Source organism: Halichoerus grypus, chromosome 10, assembly GCF_964656455.1.
Source record: "Halichoerus grypus chromosome 10, mHalGry1.hap1.1, whole genome shotgun sequence".
Classification (NCBI taxonomy): domain Eukaryota; kingdom Metazoa; phylum Chordata; class Mammalia; order Carnivora; family Phocidae; genus Halichoerus; species Halichoerus grypus.
The window spans coordinates 38033299-38057878 of NC_135721.1; the positions used below are offsets into that span (position 1 = coordinate 38033299).

Consider the following 24580-nt stretch of genomic DNA (forward strand, 5'->3'; position numbering starts at 1 on the left):
AGGTTAAATGCAAAACTGGATAGTGCATAGTCACCCACATTACTCACTTTATGTATCTTCCTGTTGCTGGCACTGGCCACACTCAGGGAGGGTAACAAAAGAAAAGACATGTAAACTTTGTACAGGGACATATCAATAGCAACCTTTGTCCTGGAAACTGACCGCCTCAATACCTGGCTTTTAACACCCCTAACAGTGAAGAGGGGGAGGAAAAATTATAACAGGCGGGACAAGTGGGCCTAGTTCTAACTCCCGTTTCGGCCAAACCTCCTCCAATACACGTTGTGCACAAACTACATTCTCACCGAGAAACGGAAAATCATTGTTTTCTACCCGCTCAAACGAGTGCCCCAATTTTTCCAATTCACCAGAACCTAGCATAAACGTACTCATCTAGTTTTACCGATTTTAAGAGGATCACTAACTGCCCTATTTGTACGAAAAATACACAGAAAGTGACAGTCCAAAGTCCAACCCTTAGCCAAAATCATGTACTAAACATCTTCAGGGCAAAAGGAAAGAGAGCGGAGAAGACACCGGAGAAGCAACTTTGGGAGCTGTTCCGAAGCCCAGCCAAGGTTGGGGCGCCGCACTGCTTTCCAGCCCCCTGGCTTAGCCGCCTCCTTCGCCCTCCGCACCCACTTCTCCGGGTCGAGCGCTCCATCTTGGCCCCGCCCCGGCCCCGCCCGAGGCCCCGCCCCGCCGCCGACGTCAGTTGTTATGTCTCGGGCCGGGCAGGGGCCCCAGCTGGTCCTCTGCTCCCGAGGCGACTGTCGCGGCCTCGCGAGGTGGCTGGGGCGTTGGGGACGGCGGCCGAGACCCGCGCCGCCCATCTGAGCGGGGCGGGCGCTCCGTGGCTAGGAAGCCGCCCCGGGGCCGCCCAGGGAGCCGTCTCGGGCCTATTTTTGCTTTTCTTCTTCAGGACCGTCGGCCCGCGCGCCCTATTTCTCTCTGCAGAGACCGCGACGCCCCCTCCTGGGCCGGGCCGCGGTGCCCGCCCGCCTGAAAGGCGCCGCCCGCCGGCCTGAGAGAACCTGGAGCCGCCGTCGCCGTGCCCGCCGCGCCTCTCGCGGAGCCTGGGCGGCCCGCGGGGCCTGGGGCCTGGGCGCCGGGCGCGGCGCTGCGGCGGCCGCTCCTCCCCGCGCTGGGCCCGGGGCCTGGCCGGGCCGAGCGCCGCGCCCTCCTGACCGGCCGCCGGCCGCCGCCGGCCGGCCCCAACCGCCTCCCCGGCTCGCCGCCCCTCCGGCCCCGGCCTCCCGCCAGGACCCAGCTTCCTTTGTGGATCTGAATGATTTTGGGGGGCCTCCTCCCTCCCTCTTGAGATTACGGTGCTGGAAGGCCGGCCCGCCACCTCGGTCAGTGCCCCCCGCCCGGGTAACGTCCCTCGTTTTGTTCCTCCCCGCCGGCCCTCCCCCGCCCCGCTCCTTTCGGTGTTCGACTGATGGGTTTTTTTAGTTTTTTCCCCTTTATTTTTCTCGTCTCCTGACTGGAAGGCCCCGCGCGAGGCCCTGCGCCCGGGCCCCTCCTCGTCTTTTCCTCACCCTCGCACAAATAGCCAACCCCCCAGCCCCCCGGCCGGCGATGGCGCGACAGTGAGGGCGGCGAGGCCGGACCACGCTGGGACAGTGCCCGCGCCCCGGCGGGCGTGAGCACACACTCCCCCGCTCTGCGCCCCTTTTTCGTCTTCCGAGCTCTCTGAGAAGAGAGAAGACGCAGGGGAAGATGTGGCTGAAGCTCTTCTTCCTGCTCCTCTATTTTCTGGTCCTGTTCGTCCTGGCCAGGTTTTTTGAGGCCATTGTGTGGTATGAAACTGGCATCTTTGCCACCCAGCTGGTGGATCCGGTGGCGCTGAGCTTCAAGAAGCTGAAGACCATTCTGGAGTGCCGGGGGCTGGGATATTCAGGGCTGCCCGAGAAAAAGGATGTCCGGGAGCTGGTGGAAAAGTCAGGCGAGTATCGGGCGCCCCTGGGGTCGCCTCCACCCGGTGGAGGGGGCGACTTGCACTTCCTCGTACTTGGTGGTTCCTCCAGAATCAGGCATTACCTGGCAGGGTTAAGCAGACTACTCCGAGAGCTGTCCAGGTTTTCTTGAAAAAAAAAAAAAAAATGAATCCCAGTTTTGAGAAGGGGGCTGGAATTATTTGCACGGGTGTTGCTGTATCTTTTTAAGGTGTGTTTGTTTTTTAAATAACATATAAGTGCAGCTTCTTAGCATTGTTTACTAAGAAACAATTTTTTAAAAAATAGGGAATGTCAGCCGGTTACAGACAAACTGGAAAGCACTTTTTGTCGGTTGAAATTCACAGGGATATAAGAAAAGGAAAACCCCAAAACGTTGTCTGTAGATAGCAGTATTTGTCACGATAGTAATCATAGCGTAATAACAGGAGGGGGAAATATTGGAATTCTTAATATTAAAGAGGAATTTAGGGCTAAGATTTAAATTTTAAATCATGAGTTTAAATATAGAGAAAGTGTAAACTGTACAGCATTAGCTTTTCATACTTCAAGTTTGGTGAAAATAAAGTGAATATGTTTTGTGAATGCGTATCTTGTTTTGTTTTGGAAGAGTTTATATTTCTTTCAGCGTTTTAAAAAAATCCTTACGTCTTGGATGTAAACTTTTCTTTTTCCTATTAGAAGTCACAGATACAGCTGCATCAGCTTAAGTGGTTTGAGAAATAGAATGGAAATAGTGCTAAGAGAATATTTATTTAACATCTTAAGCAGTGCATTGTCAGTGACTGTTGGTTTGGGGGTAGGACTGAATAAGAAATATGGTTAATTTTTTCACCCCTGGACAAAATATATCTTTGTTTAGGTAAATGTCCTAGAAGGGGAATGTACTGTAACTTGAGAAAGACATTCTGGGTTTCTGTAGGAAGCAGTTGAAACTGATGGTTATCTTTTTTGTTTCAAATATATCTGCTGTGTCTTTTACAAGACAGTTTTTTTTTCCTTATTTAGTACCCTATAGCCATTGTTGTAGGATAGGCGAGAATACTAACTCCAGAGGACTTTAGCACTACATATTTGCCAACCTTGAGGGTTATCAAATTTGTATCTCACTACGGGGGTAGAGGAGGGAACCCTCTGTAGATGCGATGCTTTTTTTAAGAGAAGACATAAAATCCATTTTTTTTCTTGCCTCTTGTTTACTGACTGGTTTATGGTGACTTACTTCTACCACAGGGGTGGGGGATGGGAAATGAAGTAAAGATCTCTAGTAAATGAATTTTTTAGGTTTAGAAGTATCTTAACTGCCAAAGCTAAATCATTTCTCATGGTAAAAAAAAATTTAACAACACTTTTTTCTTTTGACTTTTATTTAGTGTTGCTTCCTTTGGGCCTAAAAATACTTGTCGCTTCGGGTGTACAAGGAATGCACATATCATTTAAAGAATACACACAGCCCACAAAAGTATGACTCAGATCACACATTTTATGGCAGAGAAGTCTTGGTATAGCAATTTAACTTTATAATTTAAATATTCGTTGTGAATGATTTTGCTGCTGTCATGCTTGTTTTCACATTTAAGGCAAAAATTAAAATAATTTGACATTAGTGTTTACTTTTTATTTGATGATACAAGCTCTCAATTTACACAGTAAATTTGAGTATGAATGTGGAGTTTTTTTTCTTATAGGTAATCTTTTGTATCTAACCTTCAAGTCTTATAAACCTTATTGCTATTTTAAGCAGGTGGTAATGGCAAATTCTGTAAACCCATTTCTAAATCTTGTAAGTCAGAAGTATATAAATCATACTGTTTAAAAATTATTTGAAGCCCGGCATGTTATACACAAAACTAAATAATACTGTGATGGCTTTTTGGATTTACCAGGAAATTAAGTAATTTCCTAACAAATTATGTGATGACCCCACTAGAATATAAGCTCCATGAGAAGGTGGATTTTTGTCTGTTCATTTTTGCCTGACACGTAGTAGGTTTTTATGACATTTTTACTGAGTGAATCTTAAATGGGTAGGTATATTCAGGTTCTACTTTTCTTTTCTATAGACTGAAATAGAAGTACTGTGACATGATTTTTAACAGTGTAAAATGGAATTAATCATTGAAGTTAGGAATGTAGAATTTTTTTTTTTTTTTAAGATTTTATTCATTTGAGAGAGAGAGAGAGCACAAGCAGGGGGAGAGGCAGAGGGAGAGAGAGAAGCAAACTCCCTACTGACCTGGAGCTCATGACCTGAGCCCAAGGCAGATGCTTAACCCAGATCTGAGCCACCCAGGAACCCTGAGAATGTAGAATTTTTGAAATCTTACTAGTGTTATTTTTTTCCTTTCTTCAGGTGACTTGATGGAAGGTGAGCTCTATTCTGCACTCAAGGAAGAAGAAGCATCTGAATCCATTTCTAGTACCAATTTCAGTGGTGAAATGCACTTCTATGAGCTTGTAGAAGACACAAAAGATGGCATCTGGCTGGTTCAGGTATCAGAAACAGTGACAGAAGTGAAATTATTTTTACCAGACTAGTATTCACCAGCTAGTGACACTTTTGTGTACTTGTGTCATGTTTCTTAAACATAACTAGTCCTCATAGGGAGGCTCCAGTGTCCTCTGAAAGAGGTTTTGCAGACCAAGGAAAATGAGCAGTGAAGAGAGGGGGAAAGGAAGCTTTGGGGAAAGAGAGTTGACAAATCCATTGTAGTTGCTGGATCTTCATTAAAGTTAAGAAACACGGATATATTCCTTTTGTTGAGCGATTTGCACTGTTTCAGTTTTGGTTAACCAGTTTTTAATTCAGTGATCCAAATGATTTTTGTATCTAAAGGAAGAACCCCGAAATAGAAGTAAGAAAATCCTGCTATTAGGGAAGTAGCCAACTTTGTGACTATAGAGGACGAGATATTGTGGGGAGTGGTGGGGAGTGCTCATTACTCTGCTTATGAAATTGGTGAAATGATAATTTTAAACCCTAAACTCTTGTGATATCAAAACTGTGAAAATTAATTAGCATATTAGAGTTGTAGAGCTATGAAAGGCCTAAAAAATAGTCTTTTATGCTTCGCAAAGTGTGCTTTATGTACCACTGATGGTAATTGAGTGGGCACACATTATCATTTAAGGATTTTAATGCAAATTAGAAAATTCAATATTGAACATGTAATTTCATAAATATGATTTAGGGCAAGGCTAGAGTTATTTAAATTGTTAAAAATATAAGATCACTTAAAGTAAAATATCAAGTAAATTAACAGCATGATTTTGGCTAATATTATGATTATTGAATCAGGATCAAATCCCAGGACCCCGATTTCTTGTCCAGTACTCTTGTCATTTCACACTGGGGTTAGCTGTTTGATTCAGGGTATAAAAATCAAAATTGCTTCTTCGTATTTCTTTCTGAGGACAATGATGTCAAAATATGGTAGAAAAAGCTAGGAGTTCAGAGAACTTAGATGCAGATCTGGTCCTGTCATAGATTTGCAATGTAATTATGGATAGACAGATTTTCTGTTGTACCTGGCCTCAAATAAAACATATACATCTAAAGAGGATGGAATAATACTGTGGTCCACGGAGCTAAAGATTAAAGAGTTGAGGTTTGGGAATTCTTCGGGTGATTACATTAGCTATTCATCACTTTCCTTTACATGCAGTCTTCCTATTGTGTTTGACCTTTTACCTGCCAAGTAATCTAAGTCTGTAATTTTTAAATTCAGCAAAGGGAGAACCTGGGAGGTTATGGGTATAGTCTATACATTATCCATCAAATTCTACTTTATTTCTCTGTGAATTAATTGGTATTAGAAAATAAACTAGCATCTCCAAAGCTTTAATTTATAAGTAAATAGTTATTCCATTTCCTTTCCCAGATATTTATATCTGATGGTCTGATCAAGAAAGACTTGTTGGCTTTGATAATTTTTAGTTTTATTTACTGAGGTTGAGTTGAATAGCCTGTCCCATTTACCTGTGTTCTCTGTTTAAATGTTTGTCCATACATTGAATGATCCCATAGAGATGAATAATAAATAGATGCTGAACACCTTCCAAACTTGGAAAAGCCATTTCAAAAGTCTAAGTATATTCTTTTGGTATATAGGATTCTACCTATAGATAATTAACACATTCTGGTTCACTAATTAACATATATTCTAGGCTTATAAATGATATACTGTTCTTTAATTTTTTTTTTTTTAAGACTTTTTAAAAAAAGATTTTATTTATTTGAGAGACAGAACATGCACAAGCAGGGGAGGCGGGGCAGAGGGAATGGGAGAAGCAGACTCCCAGCTGAGCAGGGAACCTGATGTGGGGCTCGTTCCCAGGACCCTGAGATCATGACCTGAGCCCAAGGCAGATGCTTAATCGACTGAGCCACCCAGGTGAACCCCACTGGGGTTCACCTGGGTGGCTCAGTCGGTTAAGCCTCTGACTCTGGGTTTTGGTTCAGGTTATAATCTCGCAGTTGTGGGATCAAGCCCCTCATGCGAACATGGAGCCTGCTTCAGATTCTCTCTCCCTCTCCTCCTCTGCCCCTTCCTCTGCTCTCTCACTCTCTCTCTCAAATAATAAAATCTAAAAAAATAATAAAGATAAACATGGATTAAACTCTGTTAATAGGTGACAAAATTCAAATAGTTTATTTAGCAGTTAGTTGTATGCCAGGCCCTGGAGATAGACTAGGAACATACACCAGGCTAAGTCCTTGCTCTCTCAGGCAGCTCACATTCCAGTTGAGAGAGGTATGCAATAAATAAGTAAATATTTAATATAGCATCAAGTTAGTAAAAAATGCTAAGAAGAAAAATAAGGAGACAGAGAGTGGCAAAAAATTCTGATAAGGGTACCCTTGAATGAAATGAAGAACAAATAATGAATGATAGTGAATGTTAGCATTATAAATTCTAATCACTAAATTATTTTCCTCTGAAAATATTAAATAAGCCTCACAAGGTATTAGTAGTTGAAAAATGACTCCTAAGAAAAATGGAATGTATGTGGTTTTCCATGTGTTTGTGGTAGTAGGACATACATTTAATTTTTCCAGTGACCTTCAGGATTTGTACTGATCGCCAGTGTCTGGCTTGTGTCTCTTGGAGCCAGTCGCTTACATCTGTCAGATGGCTGGCTTGGGTTAGAAGAACAATCTCTGGCAGGACAACTGAGAAGATTGAGATTGAAACCCTGTCTTCGGGCATTCTGAAGTCACCAGCTAAGCTAAACAGCACAGACAGTGGTGTAAGCACTTAAAAGAGGGCTGTTGGTTTTTTGTTTTTAAATTGAAAATGTCTGTTAGAAACAAGATTAAGTATTCTCTCGGTTGCTTGTCATTCTTTCAGCTTAGGTCATATTTATCTAATCTCTTTTGAAGGATAACTTTTAAAATTCTGTTCTTAGTAATTTGAATTATCATTCTTTTCTATTTATTTTAAAAGAAGCTGACTAATTTCAGCTTGCTCTGTCATTTTTTTTTTAAATTTTTGATTATGCATAGATCCCGGCCAGTTCAATCCTCTTCAGATTGCCTTTATTTTAGGTATCCTGTGTAAGAAATATTTAAGCACATCAGAATTCTTTCTTTTTCTCCCATTTTTCTAATATCATTCCTTACTCCTATGAATTATGGTTTTCTTTTGTATTTATTGAGAAAAAAATGTAGTTAGATGGCATATAGTTGATAATTAGCACTTTAGGCTTCATAAATCATGTCACTGAAAGGATGTCTGGATTTACTTATTTAGAGAAAATGTGACTTTAATAAATGGGTATATGACATAGCTGTTCCATCACATGATCAGCTCATTATTTTTCTGGAATGGATTGGTAATCTAGGTTGATTTTCTTTTTTGGTGACACCAATGTGGAATGGTGATACTACATGAGAAAAATTGAATTTGTACAGTTTATTTAATTCATCCTATATTTCTTATAATTTCTATCTTCTGTGCAATTCACACTTTTATTTTCTGCATGATACATGTTAATGGCCTTTTTATCTTTCTCCCAATTGTTTTAAGATGTATTAATGCTCATAAATTATCCTTACATTGAACCAGAGTATTAGGATGCTCCTTTTCATGTCAAGTTTTTCCATGTCTATCCTATATTCTCTGTAATATGAGGTGAAAAGAACTAATTTTAGTTTTCCAGGCAGCAACACATATGGGACATCTTTATCATCAATATACTATGTAACCCATGGAACAACTGAGTCCTCTTTTTTTCCTAACAGTTCTTTCTAACATTCTAAGTTTTCCTGCTTTGTTCCTAACCTCAGCTCATATCTCTCATCAGTTATTTATCTTTTGGTGTTCTGGATTCTTTGGTTTTACCACCACCCAATCTTCTGAGCATCACAAATTGAAGACGGTTATTTTTTTTTTCTCTCTCTCTTCAGAAAACTCTTAGAGAGGCAGATGGAACAATGGCTAGGCTTCTGAAATGGAAAAGTTAGCACGCTCTTTGGGTTTTATGGGTTCATCCTTGTCTTAACATTTCTATTTTTCCTTTTTGACCTTGTTCAACGAAGGACTGTGGTATTTGTTCCCTACTGTCTTTATCCCCATCATAAGGAATTTACCGTCACTGGAATTGAGGTAGCGGTGAAAAGCATCATGTGATTTAAAGTAAAGCTTTGGGTCAATATTTACTGAAGTATTATGTTACTATATTTCCTGTTTGGCTAAAAAGAGTTAATCTTAAAGAGCTATCTTAAAACTTGTTTAGCTTTGTTCTAGACAATAGTTCTGTCCCGGGAGATTCTAACCTATTTATTCCTTTCTTGACACTACTCTGAAGGTGAAATATATGGCAAGCCATTTTATCATTTATTTTGTACGGTGAAAAACTTTTATTTCTGTTTATTCATAAAGAAAGCTAGTGGGGATACCAAGGAAATAATTAAATGCCATTGAATTTTGTTTCTGTCAATTACTTGTCCTCACTTTTAATGATTTTATACAATTTGCATATATTTATTTAAGTTGGTCTGTGATTTTGAAAGTAGAAACTCCCCATTAATAATGAAATATTGGGGGATGCCTGGGTGGCTCAGCCAGTTAAGTGTCTGCTTTTGGCTCAGGTCCTGATCCCAGTGTCCTAGGATTGAGTCCTGCATTGGGCTCCTTGCTCAGTGGGAAGCCTGCTTCTCCCTCCCCCACTCCCCCTGCTTGTGCTCTATCTCCCTCTCTCTCTTTCTCTGACAAATAAATAAATAAAATCTTGGGGAAAAAAATAATGAAATACTGAGAGCTGCAGAAAATATCATAGCCCAGCACTCCTGTTCTATGGAGTTTTGTTATTTAATTTAGCCTAGATTTATATGGCAGATGTTCTGATTAGTAATAAAACCCACCTCTAAAAATTAGGCAAAAGTATATGTTTTTTTTTCTTATACCAATGTAACACCTATAATACATGTGGAAGGGAATAGACAATAATCTGAGGCCTAGTTTTTCTTTGTAAGTTTAACTGGACTACACAAGGTTGACATCAGAAAATATGGGCACTTAGCATCACACACTATCCGACACAGTTCCATGCGTGATGTGCTGGAGCCAGCTCATACTGCTTCATGAAGGGTGATTGTTAACATCTCTTTCCAGCTCCATGTTTAGAGATAACATGTTGGATGAGGCGCCTGGTTGGCTCAGTCGGTTAAGTGTCTGCCTTCAGCTCAGGTCATGATCCCAGGGTCCTGGGATCGAGCCCCATGTCGGGCTCCCTGCTCAGCGGGGAGTCTGCTTCTCCCTCTCCCTCTGCCTGCCGCTCTCCTGCTTATGCCCTCTCTCTCTCTCTCTCTCTCTCTGTCAAATAAATAAATAAATAAATAAAAAAGATAACACGTTGGTAACTTGAAATCACCATATGGTAGTATTTATACCAAGGAAATCAGCAAGTAATAGAAATAAGACGTCCCTTTTTCTTTTGGAGAGCTAGTTGTTAAACCTCTACCCAGCAAACCACTGGTTCCATCCATTCATCTAACCATCTAACAAATATTTATTGAAATCTAATGTGTGCCAACTGAACCTTAGGATTAGCACTGAGGGCACAAAGATGAATAACCTATAGCCTATGCCTTAAGACAGCTTATAGTGTGGTTTACTAAAATGTGTAGACCAGTAAAAATCTTAGTATATGATTATCTTTCAGCTGAGTTAGATGGCCCGTGATGGTGCTAGCATCTTGAGAGATCCTAAAGAACTCTCTTAGATAGTGAAGTGGGACCTAGGAAAATTGTGGTAGTTTTTTTCTGGAAAAAGTATATTTTTAAATTTGTTGAATTGAAAGTCCTTATGTCTGACCGGGGTCAAGAACATTAATATGCGGGGCGCCTGGGTGGCTCAGTCGTTAAGTGTCTGCCTTCGGCTCAGGTCATGATCTCAGGGTCCTGGGATCGAGCCCCGCATCGGGCTCCCTGCTCCGCGGGAAGCCTGCTTCTCCCTTTCCCACTCCCCCTGCTTGTGTTCCCTCTCTCGCTGTGTCTCTCTCTGTCAAATAAATGAATAAAACTTAAAAAGAAAAAATCTGTTTAAAAAAAAAAAAGAACATTAATATGCAATTGCATAGCAAGGTACTATTTATGCTAATGTTTGTCTGGAAAGTATTCCAGATGATAGGTTGCTAGGGAAGGGACTTATAACAGATACCAAAAACTTGGTGGCTTTAGAGAACTTGTATAGTCAGAAGTAGAAGAATGAAGTTACTAAGCTGTAAAAAGCTGAAATAGTTTAGTTAAAGGTAAATATTTAATGAGTACCCAAATGATTTAGGCACTATACTAGCTGCAGGAAATGCAATGGTGAGCAAGTGTAGGGATGCCAGTTAGAGAGGCAGATACCAGGGAAGGGTGGGGGGGAAGATTCCTTCACTTCCAGCTTATGCTGCCAACTCTGTTCCAGACTCGGAACTTGGGCTGTACTTTCATCTAGTTTTTTTCTAGTCTCTGAAAATATTCCCCACAGAGAACACAATATCTTTCCTGAACTGCCGAGGAGTATGTCTCTGCTTTTAATAAGACCAGCAATGTGAGTGCCTCTCAGAATCATCGTGCATACTTTTGGATATGAGCTGTAAGTTGGGAACTCTTACTGGTGTGACACAGTAGTAATAGGCTTAGAGTATTTGATTGTGCCATGTGACTCAGCCAGATGGGTTATTTTGTGAAAATACTAGATTTTTAGTAGTGGTTTAATTCAGCCTCTACAAAATTTAATTTATGCTAAACCTTAAGTTGAATAATAGAACTATATAGGGCATTGAACAGAGCAATTTCTAATTGCGTAAATATAACTTCAGAGTCAAATAAAATGCTTTCATGCAATGAATGCCTAGGGGAGTTTTCATTTTTGTGAGGCTCTCTGTGTTAGGGATCATTAAACTCTTCAAAAGCAGGCGTGGGTACAGCTTGCTGAATAAATAAGGCCCTGGGGTTAAACATTGTCATGTACCTGCTCGGATGTCCTACCTCTGATCACAAACTTATGTTTTCTGTGCTGTAACCAGCAGTGCCTGCCAAGGACCCCCTCTCATTCCTACTTCCTTTCCTGGCATTGGAGCTCTTGTAAGTCTGAAAGATACCTGTAAAGTGGTCAGGATATTCACTGAAAGATGCCCCTAGACTTAGGGCCATACCTTACATTGATTAAAACAACCTCTTAATTAACCCCTTGATGCAATGTCATTATAAACACTGACCTGAAATGTTTGGGTTATTTGCAGCCTTGATCAGGAAATGGGAGTGAAAAGAAGTTCTTTAAGAATTCTTTTAAAAAGTAGGGAGTATGGTGGTATGATTGCACAGAGACTTCTTAAACCTTCTCTAATCTGAAAAATAAGTCAAGATTTCTTTGATTACTTGATGGAAACAAGAACTACCATATTGACTCTTGAGTAGTAGGGGGAAAAAGAAAAGAAATGCTTGCCCTGCTTTTTCTTCCTGATTATTCAGATAAAATATATCCAACCCTTTTGGACCATGGAAAAATGAGAGCTAGGGACTTAGTGGGTAACGTAACTGGCGTGAACCTCCTCAGAAAGAGCTTTCATGTCCTCAGATTGCCCTCTTCCTGGTTACCTCCACCATCTGAGCATTTGAATAAATAATTCGTGTCTCCCTCAATAAGGTCCTTATTTTCACTAAAAAGCACACAATGAATCATGGAACACTACATCAAAAACTAATGATGTAATGTATGGTGATTAACATAACATAATAAAATAAAAATTTTTTTAAAAAGCACATCAAAACCATTTGTTTAATGCTTTCAATTGTGTATGCGTTTATGTATTTATGAAGCATCAGAGTTCTTACAAAATGTTACATGTAGCATGTATGTCTCTATAGATGTGGGGATGATGGTAGCAATGGTATATGGCAGGGGTTAGTGGACATAAAGTGAATTTCAAGTCATTTGTCACCACCACATGCTCTCTTTCTGCTATCCTTGAAATTTATTAGGCTTCCCAGCAGAGGGGCCACAATGAGGTAGCTATACCACTCTTGTGTCTCCCAGGGGTACATATTGGCACTCATTTCACACACACACCTGGGATTTCATTTCCTGGAGGCTTTGTGGACATGAAAATGGCCCTTCTTCCCAGAAAGGACCCCAGAGTATAGTGTTGTAATTTTGAATAGATAACATCAGTTACATAGCCTTTGTGAAAATAAACTTGGCCTATATACCCTAGGTTTAAAATAAATCAAACAGATGGTTTCGTGAAGACTTTAGACATTTTGGCTTTCCTTTAAGTTCCCATTTAGTTGTTTTTGTGTTTTTGTTTTTAACATATAATTTTGTTTTTTATTGGTATGTCTGTTGAAGTCCTGCCTTCATTCAGAGCAGAACGATTAGGGAATAAAAGGAAAAGGTGTTAACGATTAGAAAGGCTAAGAAGCCATGACACATTTTGAAGGTTAACTTACAGTTTTCCTTTTTCCTTTTATTTTTTAAAAAATCTTTTACTTCTCCCAATCTTGGTTGTGTTTGAAAGCTATTTGCAAGTTTGAAGTAGAAGTTCAAGAGTGTAGAATTCATTATGGTAACTTTTTTTTTATATGTTAGATCCTTTTCATGATTGTTAAGAAAAAGCCTTTGAAGTAAGAGTGTTCATTTAGTTAAAGCATAGTTTAATAGAAAACATATGGTTGACTCTTGGCTCCATAATTATATTTTTAAAAAGTGAAATTTGAACTCATTGAACCCACATGTGATAATTTCTAGGAAGCTTTACATTATTACATTTACATTATTGTTTAAAATTTTTGGAGCATAGAAATGCCTCCAAAGGCCATTTTCTTCCTGTGTAACTTATTTCTAGAGAATAGGCCTACAGGGTGGAGAATGTGGCTAGCTTTTTAATATGGTTTTGATTCCCCTCGATGTAACTGCCACAGAGTGTGGAAATTTAATGCACTGTATTCAGTGTTTTAAGCCTTTTCAGTTGGGCAGTTGTTCCTTCTACGAGAATTGCAGTGGTAATATAACTGGGAACAGAATCTTTTTGCAAAAGATAAAGATGTATTATAGATAATAACTGGTTGGTTTGACTTCATTTTAGGTAATTAAAGTTTCTGTTTGTTTGTTTGTTTTTTTCTGGGCAAATAGGTCATAGCAAATGACAGAAGTCCCTTGGTTGGTAAAATCCACTGGGAGAAAATGGTGAAAAAGGTGTCAAGATTTGGAATACGAACAGGCACTTTTAATTGTTCCAGTGACCCCAGGTGAGTTGATTATGCAATTCTTAGAATTTGAGTTCTGACCAGAATTGTTTTAACTAATGAAGATAATGATATTAGAAGCCTATTTGAACTGAAAGCTAATTATGTTTAGCACACTGTTAGTTACACAGGTGCTTGATTAATAGTTTTTGATAGATAAACTGGCAGTTACTTACTTTCCTTCTGAGATGACTTTCTCTCTCTATCCCATTCTTCTATATTCTTTCTAGTGGGGGTGACTCTTGAGTATGTCTTTAGTCCTTTTGGTTTCAATATTCTTCCCAAAAAGACTGTAGCACATTTATAGCTTTGTACTGATTGAAATCTTTTGTCATAATTCTGACCCCTAGTTTGCATGAGGACACTCATTTCCATCTGCCCTACCCCTAGATGTGTCCTTTTCTGTAAACCCAATGTCCAAATTCAGATTTCATTCTTTTTTTCTTTAATCAGACAGATACCCTTTCTACCTTTCCTTTTTCTGTTCTTTACTGTTGTGTTTTGTTTTGTTTTCCCATTTTCTCAGACAAGAATCCTTGCAGGCATTTCTCTTTTCTTATGTCATCATCTCCAGTATTTCATCTGTTGTGTTATTTCTTGTTTCATTATTAAGTTATTTCTTTGAAATGCTTTTTATTTCAACTTCTAGTGCCATCAAGTTTTAACTTACATATATTCATTCATTTAATTACTCTTTCAGCAAATAGTTCATAAAAGATTAGCATGTACAGCATGTTCTGTTTAGTGCTGAGGAGGGGGCATATGATGTATATGTTGAAAACCTCACAACATTAGGTAGTTTCTAAGGCAAGAAATACACCTGACTTATCTATGTGCCTTACATGTGGCCCCAATGGGAAGCCCATTAGTGGTAGAAAGCCCTCCTAAACTGTTAAACATCAGATTTTCCTTTCTTCTTTAAGCCCATGTTTGCTTTATTTTACCTCAAGATTGTTTTGCTGGTATTATAGGATGTGATCCACACCCTAAGGTGTAGAATCCCCTAAGAGTTGGAGATAAGAAGGAAAGTTCTTGTATCTACTAACTCACAGTCTCCTCATCTACCCACAAAATTCACATTCTCTTCACCATAGAATCTTGATCATATTCTAATGCCTTTTGTTGAAATGTCCAAAACAGCCTTAGTGTTAATGTTCTAATGAAAAGGAAATCGTTGTTATTTTTGTCCTTTGTTTATCAAAGACAATTGCATTTGGTGTGATCCCATCATTCCCAAATAGACTCGGAGTGAAAGATCTTTCTCTCCCTTACTAGTGATTGCAATATCAGAACAAATGATAATGCCAATATTTTGATTTTTTTTTCAGGTAATGCCAAAAGTCAGTATCACTATTTTTTTGAAAAATATTCAGAATTGATTTTGTAAAAAATCTGTGAACTAATTTCAATACTGTAACTTATAAATATATTAGAAAATATCAAGTAAAAATAAATTTACAAAATATAAAGGTTAAACACATATTACAGTCTAATATAAATTGTTACATAACATTAAGAATTCAAAAATAAACTAAGCAAAACAGAAAATGATAATCTATTAACATGAAAAACTAAAGGAAATAGTAGTGTTTGACTTCTTTTGGTGTAATCTTACAAAGCAAGATGCATCAGAAGTATCATAATTGAGTCTAGCAGATTTTAATGCAAATTTTTCTAGCTTTTCTTTGGAAAAACTCTGAGTCTATACTAGCTGAAGAATGGTAAAGAGATACATATAAGCAACTGCCATTTATTTTCCTCTAAATCCTTCATCTTCAAATAATCTCACCTTTTATTTATGATGGAACGGTCATTTTTTAGCAAATTTTGATTTTTTTTGTTGATTGCAGCTATTATTTTTTGTTACTAAAACACTTTTAGGGGCGCCTGGGTGGCTCAGTCAGTTAAGCATCTGACTTGTGATTTCTGCTCAGGTCATGATCTCATGGATCATGAGATCGAGCCCTGGGTTAGGCTCTGTGCTAAACGCAGAGCCTGCTTGGGATTCTCTGCCTCTCCCTCTCCTCCTTCTCCTCCCTCTGCTTACGCATGTATGGTCTCTCTCTCTCTCTCTCTCTCAAGTAAATAAATAAAATCTTTTTAAAAAACACTTTTACTTCACCTTCATTTTCATCACAAAGGTGAAGATTTTGATGCATAGTTACTCATATCGGTTTCAATATCGTCATATTCATGTTTCCTTTTATTGGGAAGGTCTTACAACTAAAGTAAGAACTATTCTTGCCATAGCAGCTGTGCTTAGTCAGGATCATTTTTTTTCTTCTTTTGAGGATTTTGGAGATATAGAAGAACAAAATAGATATAGAAAAGTGTGTTCAGAATGTCAATGCAGGGGCTCCTGGGTGGCTCAGTTGGTTAAGTGTCCAACTGTTGATCTCAGTTCAGGTCTTGATCTCAGGGTTGTGAGTTCAAGCCCTGCATTGGGCTCCATGTTGGGTATGGAGCCTACTTTAAAAAAAAAAAAAAAAAAAAAAGGAATGTCAATGCAGGGTGTAACTGGGCAGGGAATAGTGTTTTTCAGCAAGTGTTTTAATCGTATGTTGAATAATTGAGTCATCATCTTGATTTCACATTTTTAGAAACACCAGACTCTCTACTCCACTGTTTATATTGCTTTCTTTACCGGAGTTCCTTCTCTGGGGTGGCCTCTGGGCAGCCTCCTCCGATGTGCTGGTCACATTGTACAGCAGTACTTTCCTGACTTGGTTAGCTCCCCTAAGAATATTCAGGACCACCACCTCTGGGCAGCACCTGACTCTGTTGGGCAACAGTTTTAATTTCTTTCCCCGCATACTCAGCTTGCCTGGCCCTAATTTCTCTCATTCCCCAACCAAGCAATATAGCTTACAGGGCTAAAAAGCCCTCTGGTATGTCTATTCTCTTTCTTTTCTTTGAGAAAGTAGAAAACATGGTGGGATGTGTCTTTAAGGAATTAGAGAGGTGGGGGATAGTAAAGAGCAGATGGAAAACATTGTAATTGCAGGAGCTGAGTGGCAAGTGGGTCAGGAGGGCTTATGGTGAGAGTAAAAGGGTAGAGGGCCCGTGGAATAAACAGAGAAGGGAAAGTGAAGGGGAGATTGGAGAGCAGGCCTGGAAGGCCAACGAGGCCAATAACCTCTGAAGAAACCACATTACGTAAACAGAAGTACTAAGGTTTCTTTTTAAGTACTGAATGTCACACAAGAAACTGGAGTAACAAACTCACTAAACATGTTTTCTATCATTTTTAGTCTTCAAATTCTCTGAGATCTCAAAAGGTTTAGGTTATTTTCATGGTATTACCAGTGTGGAAGGTTAAACCTTAAAGCTATCACCTAACTGTAAACTGAAAAGAAAGCACATGATACATTTGTTTTCTTACATGAAGAAAAGTATGCACTAAGACCCTCTTTGCCTGTTTTACACAGTAAGGTTTTCTGTTAGAAAGATTGGCATTTAATTTACGGCACAACTCAGAAGCCAATATCTCTGAGGTAGTTATAGAAAGATAAAAGAATGATCAAGAGTAGAAATGTGTCATCACAAGTATCATATGAAGTTTAAAAATTAAAGCTACTTAAAGAAATTTAAGGTGTAAATAAGGCAATTATCTATTTGACTTGTTGCTTTTGGGGGTGGAGGGTAAAAATAGAATTCATGTCAATGAGTTATTACTTTGCATTATACAAATACAGTGTTAAGGGTTTAAAGATACTGTCTTTGTAGAAATTCATAATTCTCAAACCATTTCACTTAAAGCAATATTGATATTAGTGGAATCTACGCTGTTAAGGAAGCAAATCAACTCAGCAAGAAGCTGAATCATGGTCTGTGATTCCGAGTCACCCAGATAGTTTCTCAGAGTTGTTACTAACTTTGTCTTTATGACATAACATGCTATCTTGATTTATCTGAAGTTATATCACAAAATTCCTGAGATACAACTAATTGTATTATCATTATAAAGCCATATGACCTATGTTGAGACTTTCAATCTGATCATATAAATGTGTAATGTGCTTATTTAAATAAAATATAGTCCATGCTGGGACACCTGGCTGGCTCAGTCAGAGGAACATGCGACTCTTGATCTCGGGGTTGTGAATTCAAGCCCCACATTGGGTGTAGAGATTACTTGAAATAAATAAAACTTAAAATATGTATTTATACACACACAAAAACACACACACACACACACAATCCATGTTTACTAAGTAAAGCATAACACTTAGGATTTTATGATTTTTATATTTTGAATAGCAAAATAAGAAATTGAACATTTGTTACCATCCATTTACAAATCTGTAACGAACAAAATGTGCCTGCATGGTAGATTTTCTTTTTTCCATCTTTATTGAGGTAAATTTACATATCATAAAACTCCACATGGTAGGTTTTTGGAAAAAAAATACTTTTTTTAAAAAAGGGAAATGTTGCACTTACAATCTCTCCACTGTCATACAACAACTTTTTATTTTTCAGTATTTCATTTCTCATCTAGTTTTTTAGGGGGAGAGTGATGTCACAAATAATATAGCAAGAACTTGTCCATTTCCAAGAGGATTGGAGTCATGACCACACTGGTTAAATCTAAATAAATGGGGGCACCTGGGTGGCTCAGTCTGTTAAGCGTCTGCCTTCAGCTCATGATCCCGGGTCCTGGGATCGAGCCCCGCATCAGGCTGCCTGCTCAGTGGAGAGCCTGCTTCTCCCTCTGCCTCTCACCCCGCTCATGCTCTCTCTTGCTCTTGCTCTCTCTCTCAAGTGAATAAATAAAATCTTTTTAAAAAAAATCTAAACAAATGATTGAATTTTAAATTCTTCTATACTTACCTACCCTCTAACTGAATCTCTTCTTAATCTGAAAACTTACTTTGTTTCATCTGTATTAAATACTCTTCTTCATGATCTTCATTAAGGAGATGAAAGAATACAAATAAGTATGGGACTTGCTCTTTCTTAGGTGAGCTTTTGTATGGATTACTTTGTAACCGTTCCTGTGTGCATCAGATATTGGGTAGGTGCTTGGGTTAATAAATGGGTACAGCATGGCACCTACGCTCAAGGTACTTGCATTCAAGTCAGGGACTCAGCATGTAGGATAATCTATTCTCTCTTCTTTGCCCATTTGAATCTAACCACCTTCAAGACCTCATTCAGTTCCCAAACCTTTCAGGAAATCTTCACCAGCTCAAACTCTCAGTGATATTCCTTTTTTTTGAACTTCTTTTTTGTTATTTAGTAATTAATATATATGGTTTTATACTTCTGTTTTGTTTCCTTAATAGGATTTTAAATTCCTTGTGAGCAGGAATTATTTTCTTTCTTTTGGATCTTATAAGCACATAATGAAGTAGTAGGTACATAATAGATGCTGAAGTATTTGCTGATTTCCTTGACTAAAGCCTTTTCTTTAAAAAAAAAAAAAGACAGAGATATGAAACAAAACTACAAAAAGAGAGCTTGGTTTTGTTCTTGTACGACTGCCAGGTATTGGTATTACTTTTGATTATTTGGAGGTTATTTGGTTTTGAGGAGAGAGTATCTTTCAGTGCCAAAGAAATTTGTTAGGGGGAAACAAATTGTGCAACAGTGAAGATGAGCAAGCTAGCTCATCCATGAGCCTACCTTTTACTTACAGTTTACTCTCTTACAGATACTGCAGGAGAAGAGGCTGGGTACGATCCACACTCATTATGTCTGTCCCACAAACGAGCACTTCTAAAGGGAAAGTCATGCTTAAAGAATATAGTGGACGCAAAATTGAAGTAGAACACATTTTTAAGTGGATAACTGCTCATGCAGCTTCTCGGATCAAAACCATTTATAATGCTGAACATTTGAAAGAAGAATGGAATAAAAGTGATCAGTATTGGGTAAAAATATACCTATTTGCAAACCTTGACCAACCCCCAGCTTTCTTCTCTGCACTAAGTATAAAGTTTACCGGAAGAGTTGAGTTTATTTTTGTTAATGTGGAAAATTGGGACAACAAGAGTTACATGACAGATATTGGTGTATATAACATGCCATCATACATTCTTAGAACTCCTGAAGGAATTTACAGATACGGAAACCACACAGGTGAATTTATATCCCTTCAGGCCATGGATTCATTTTTGCGCTCATTGCAACCTGAAGTAAATGATCTGTTTGTTTTGAGCTTGGTTCTAGTTAATCTTATGGCTTGGATGGACTTATTTATCACACAAGGAGCAACCATAAAGCGATTTGTGGTTCTCATAAGCACTTTAGGGACATATAATTCTCTATTAATTATTTCCTGGCTACCTGTGTTGGGCTTTTTACAGCTCCCTTACTTAGATAGCTTTTATGAATATAGCTTAAAATTGTTGCGATATTCCAATACAACCACACTGGCTTCATGGGTAAGGGCAGACTGGATGTTCTATTCTTCACACCCGGCCCTGTTTCTCAGTACGTACCTTGGACATGGTTTACTAATCGATTACTTTGAGAAGAAGAGACGGCGCAACAACAACAATGATGAAGTCAATGCCAATAACTTAGAATGGTTATCAAGTCTGTGGGACTGGTACACCAGCTACCTCTTCCACCCGATTGCTTCTTTTCAGAACTTTCCTGTAGAATCTGATTGGGACGAAGACCCTGACTTATTCTTGGAGCGGTTAGCTTTCCCTGACCTTTGGCTTCACCCTCTGATACCAACTGATTATATAAAAAATTTGCCAATGTGGCGATTTAAATGTCTTGGAGTCCAGTCTGAAGAGGAAATGTCGGAGGGTTCTCAAGATATTGAAAATGACTCAGACAGCGAGAGCACAGACACTTTTAGCAGTGAAAAGGAAGTATTTGAAGATAAACAAAGCATAGTTCACAATTCTCCAGGAAGAGCAAGTCACTGTGATGCTGAGGCTTGTTCATGTGCCAATAAATATTGTCAGACCAGCCCATATGAAAGGAAGGGGAGGTCATATGGATCATATAATGCTAATGAAGATATGGAACCTGATTGGTTAGCTTGGCCTGCTGATATGCTGCACTGTACTGAATGTGTTGTTTGCCTAGAGAATTTTGAAAATGGATGTTTGCTAATGGGGTTGCCTTGTGGTCATGTGTTCCATCAGAATTGCATTGTGATGTGGTTGGCTGGGGGCCGACACTGTTGCCCTGTTTGCCGGTGGCCTTCTTATAAAAAAAAGCAGCCATATGCACAACACCAGCCCTTGTCAAGTGATGTCCCATCTTAACCATGTGCAATTTGTCCTTTATAAGCTTTGAGTATCTTACAGCTTGCCTTTTTAATGTTAGTCACAATGTTTTTGTGGTTTGAAGTTTAGTTTAATGTTAGTGCAGTGACAGGAAATACACATTATGCTAATGTTGATAATTACTTGGTTGCCTTGTGTGTCAATTGAATGCATACTTAATTGTAAAAATTTTTATTTACAACATGGGAAATTCAGAAGTTAATGTTTTTTGTAAGCACAAAAGAAGTATGATAGAAATTTATCCTAGCAAGACTTTACGAGGTAGGATCAAATTCTAATGGAATTGAGGCAGTTTCTTATCCTAAATGTTTCCTCCCTTTTTACAATCTCTGTCCAGCACCTCTTGGTTAAATAATGTATGCTCTGAGACATGAAATTAAAACAGACCTATGAAATAAATTATTTTAAAACCAGACGATTACAGCTTTTCCAATGTTAAATTGTTTTTGATGAGGTGACTGAATGCTATAGGTGTTTTGCTGGTTTGTTAATTTCACAGGTAAGTCAAATGGAATCCTTGACTCATGAGGAAAAACAAAAAGATAAATTATGTTGCTTATACTAGCCAGAGGTGACATTAGTCAGCCTCTTAGCTTGGTTAGCGTTGATGGGAAGGAATTTCATGGTGGGCTCTTTTTTTTAAGTATTAAGTCGTTTATGAGTAGTATATTAATCTAAGTAAAATCAACTATACCATATTAGCCACATGTTGATTACTTATGTTTTTGCTAACTTTGATTTTGAAAAATTAAAAAACTACAGAAAAATTGGAAGCAGTACAGTGAACATCCATTTCTCTAATTCACCAAGTGTTGATATTTTGTTACCTTTGCTTTATCTTCTCTATGTGTATATTTATCTTTTTTCTTTTCTCTGGTTTGTTTTTTGTTTGTTTGTTGCTGATCCCTTTGAAAATAAATTTTAGTCACCCTGATTCTTCTTTACCACTGATTATATCACCATGTATCTCCTAAGAACAAGAACTTCTTTTTACATAACCACCATACCATTATCACACCCAAGAAATTTATTAACATTGACTCAGTAATATTTAATATCCAATCCCTACTTCCCACTTGCTTCCAAAATATCCTCTATATGTTTTCATTTTATTTTTATTGTGAACCTCAGGCAAGGTTCATGCATTGGGTTTGGGCTTCTTCCTTTCATCCTTCTCTCTAAAAGCAGTTCCCTGCCTTTTTTTTTTTTTTTTTTAAGTCTTTCCTGATAAATTTTTGAATAGTACAGGCTAGTTGGCTTATAGAATGTTCTACATTCTGGATTTGTCTGTTTCCTCATGATTAGATTTAAATTAATATTGCCTGGGTGGTATCTACCTCCCGTTTGTATGACATCAGAAGACATTTTGTATCAGTTTGTCCCATCATTGGTGAAGCTAAATTTGGTTAAAGTAATATCTTTCCATTGTAAGATACTTTTTCACTTAAGAGGGAACCTGTGAGGCCATGTGAATATCCAGTTTTTTTTTTAATTTTTATTCCAGTATAGTTAACATTCAGTGTTATGTTAGTAACCCAATGGTTTTAACATCCACTGATGATTATTAGTCTAAATCAGTTATTAAATAGGAGTTGTACCATGGCGATTTTCTTTTTTTTTTTCTTCTTTTTTTTTTTTTTTAAGAATGGTTGATTTAGAGACTGAGCGTGGGGGCAGGGATGGGGTGGGGTCAGTAGGGGCAGAGGGAGAGGGAGAGAGGGAATCTCAAGCAGACTCCCCGCTGAGCGTGGAGCCTGACTCAGGGCTCAGTCCCACGACCCTGAGATCATGACCTGAGCTGAAATCAAGAGTCAGATGCTCAACCGACTGAGCCACCCAGGCGCCCCATAACGTGGGGATTCTCTAATTGCATCCTTCATTCTACATTTTTTAGCTGGCATTTGTGTGTGTGTGTGTGTGTGTGTGTGTGTGTTTGTGTGTGAAGAACAGCTATTTTTCCATTTTTCTTTCTCACATACTTTGAATATTACTGGACTTACTGTCTTTTTATATTCAATGTGTTAAAATTCATTATTCTTTTTGATTCCTGAATCCCAAATTTGGTAAGTGGGAGCCCCTCTAGGCTCTTCTGTGCTATTGATATATCCCTTTCAATCTTGAAGCGCTTGCTTTTTGACACAAGGTGTTCCAAGCTGACTTTGTATTTTCTCTGGCCCAGCACTGTAATCAGGTCTGAGTTTCATGGTGCACTTTTAAAATCTTTTCTTGACTGCCTCCCAAAATGGTAAGAAAATATAATTTTCTTACTCTGAATTACTGCTGGGTTACTAGCAGAAACTTTCTTTTTTTTTGTTTCATGGTAGACGGAGCCTCATTTTCATACATTAATGAAAATATTAAGGACCAGCTATTAATATTTGAGAGCTCTTTTAAATTTTTAAATAAAAATGCAAACACTGCTCCTTGTGCTTTTAATTTTCCTTTTGAAAAAAGGTAATCATGTCCTAGAGTTCTGCCGTTGGTTCACTGCTCTTTCATGTTTTCAGTGGATGTCCCCAGTCTACATGGCCAAAGTCCCCTCCCCAGGTCTCCAGTTTTATATTCAGCCATCTGCTGAACAGCTTCTCCTGGGTGCATTTCAGTATTTAGTAAAACAGCTTTTCATTTTCTCCCCTAGCCCCAGTCCTCTTAGGGTCCTGATTTCAGTCAATGGGTCATAGACCCATAATATTGTCCCATTATGAAATGTACACAAAAGTATAGACATTTTAAAAGACAATTAAAATTTCTCCATCCTAGGGCACACACATCACACTTTGGAGACTACTACCCTAGAAGATAACCCACAATCTCCTTACAACCAGCTTTCAAGGCCCTTCATAATCTTCCTGGGTGACTTCTTAGAGACATCATCACACTCTGGACTGCTTATCTCTCCAGGCCCATGCTCTAGTTTTTCTCAGCTTGGTGCTCTCACCTCTACCTAGTGTTCTCATCCCTTCTCTGGTTTGTCTGGCTAGATCCCACTTCATCCAGAAATTCTACACCCTCCTACCCATCTTTTCCTTCCCCACCAGGCTTATAAGGAGACAAAGATACCTATACTGAAAGCTCAGGCAGCTGTCATCTTACTCAAGTGAGCAAACTTAGTATCACCAACAATGGAGCAGATTGATATGTGCCCTTCTTCTAATCTTAGTGATATCTTGCCCTTTCTTGATACATGCCCTTCTTACATCCCACTGATACCTTGCACATGTCTGTCATACTTAACTGCATTGTATTGAAACCATGCATGTGCGTCTTTTGGGTGAACTACTTTTTTTTTTTTTTTTTAAGATTTTATTTATTTATTTAATTGACAGAGAGAGAGAGCGTGAGGGGGAACACAAGTAGGGGGAGTGGGAGAGGGAGAAGCAGGCTTCCAGCTGAGCAGGGAGCCCGATGCGGGGCTCGATCCCAGGACCCTGGAATCATGACCCGAGCCGAAGGCAGTCGCTTAACCAACTGAGCCACCCAGGCACCCCATTGGGTGAACTACCTTAAGGTAGCACCTGTGCACTAGTCATCTAAATATCCACAGTGCAGGGCATAAAATAGATATACATTTTGAATGTTAGAAACCTAGTAAAAATAATATTTTTACTATTATGTAAATGAAATTGGGGAGG

At 38.8% G+C, this 24580-nt stretch overlaps 1 protein-coding gene across 2 annotated transcripts; it reads left to right on the top strand.

The window, feature by feature from the left end:
- The first annotated feature begins 722 nt into the window (after positions 1-722).
- On the top strand, positions 723-21363 carry RNF103 (ring finger protein 103). 2 transcript variants are annotated; one of them, XM_036076172.2, is made up of 4 exons: positions 733-1948; positions 4312-4451; positions 13583-13698; positions 19352-21363. In XM_036076172.2, the coding sequence occupies exons 1-4, from the start codon at positions 1723-1725 to the stop codon at positions 20925-20927; spliced, it is 2058 nt and encodes a 685-aa protein (XP_035932065.1). In that variant the 5' UTR covers positions 733-1722; the 3' UTR covers positions 20928-21363. The 2 variants fall into 2 exon arrangements, with proteins under 2 accessions (XP_035932071.1, XP_035932065.1); XM_036076178.2 differs by lacking the exons at positions 13583-13698; positions 19352-21363 and adding an exon at positions 7018-7200 and having other exon boundaries at positions 723-1948.
- The last annotated feature ends 3217 nt before the right edge of the window (positions 21364-24580 follow it).

What these genes read in the sequence shown, in the direction of transcription:
- RNF103 (XM_036076172.2), top strand. Translation starts at nt 1,723, where the DNA reads ATGTGGCTGAAGCTCTTCTTCCTGCTCCTCTATTTTCTGGTCCTGTTC. An exon ending in GGAGCTGGTGGAAAAGTCAG is followed by an intron (nt 1,949 to 4,311) that starts GCGAGTATCGGG and finishes TCCTTTCTTCAG; the next exon opens with GTGACTTGATGGAAGGTGAG. An exon ending in ATGGCATCTGGCTGGTTCAG is followed by an intron (nt 4,452 to 13,582) that starts GTATCAGAAACA and finishes CTGGGCAAATAG; the next exon opens with GTCATAGCAAATGACAGAAG.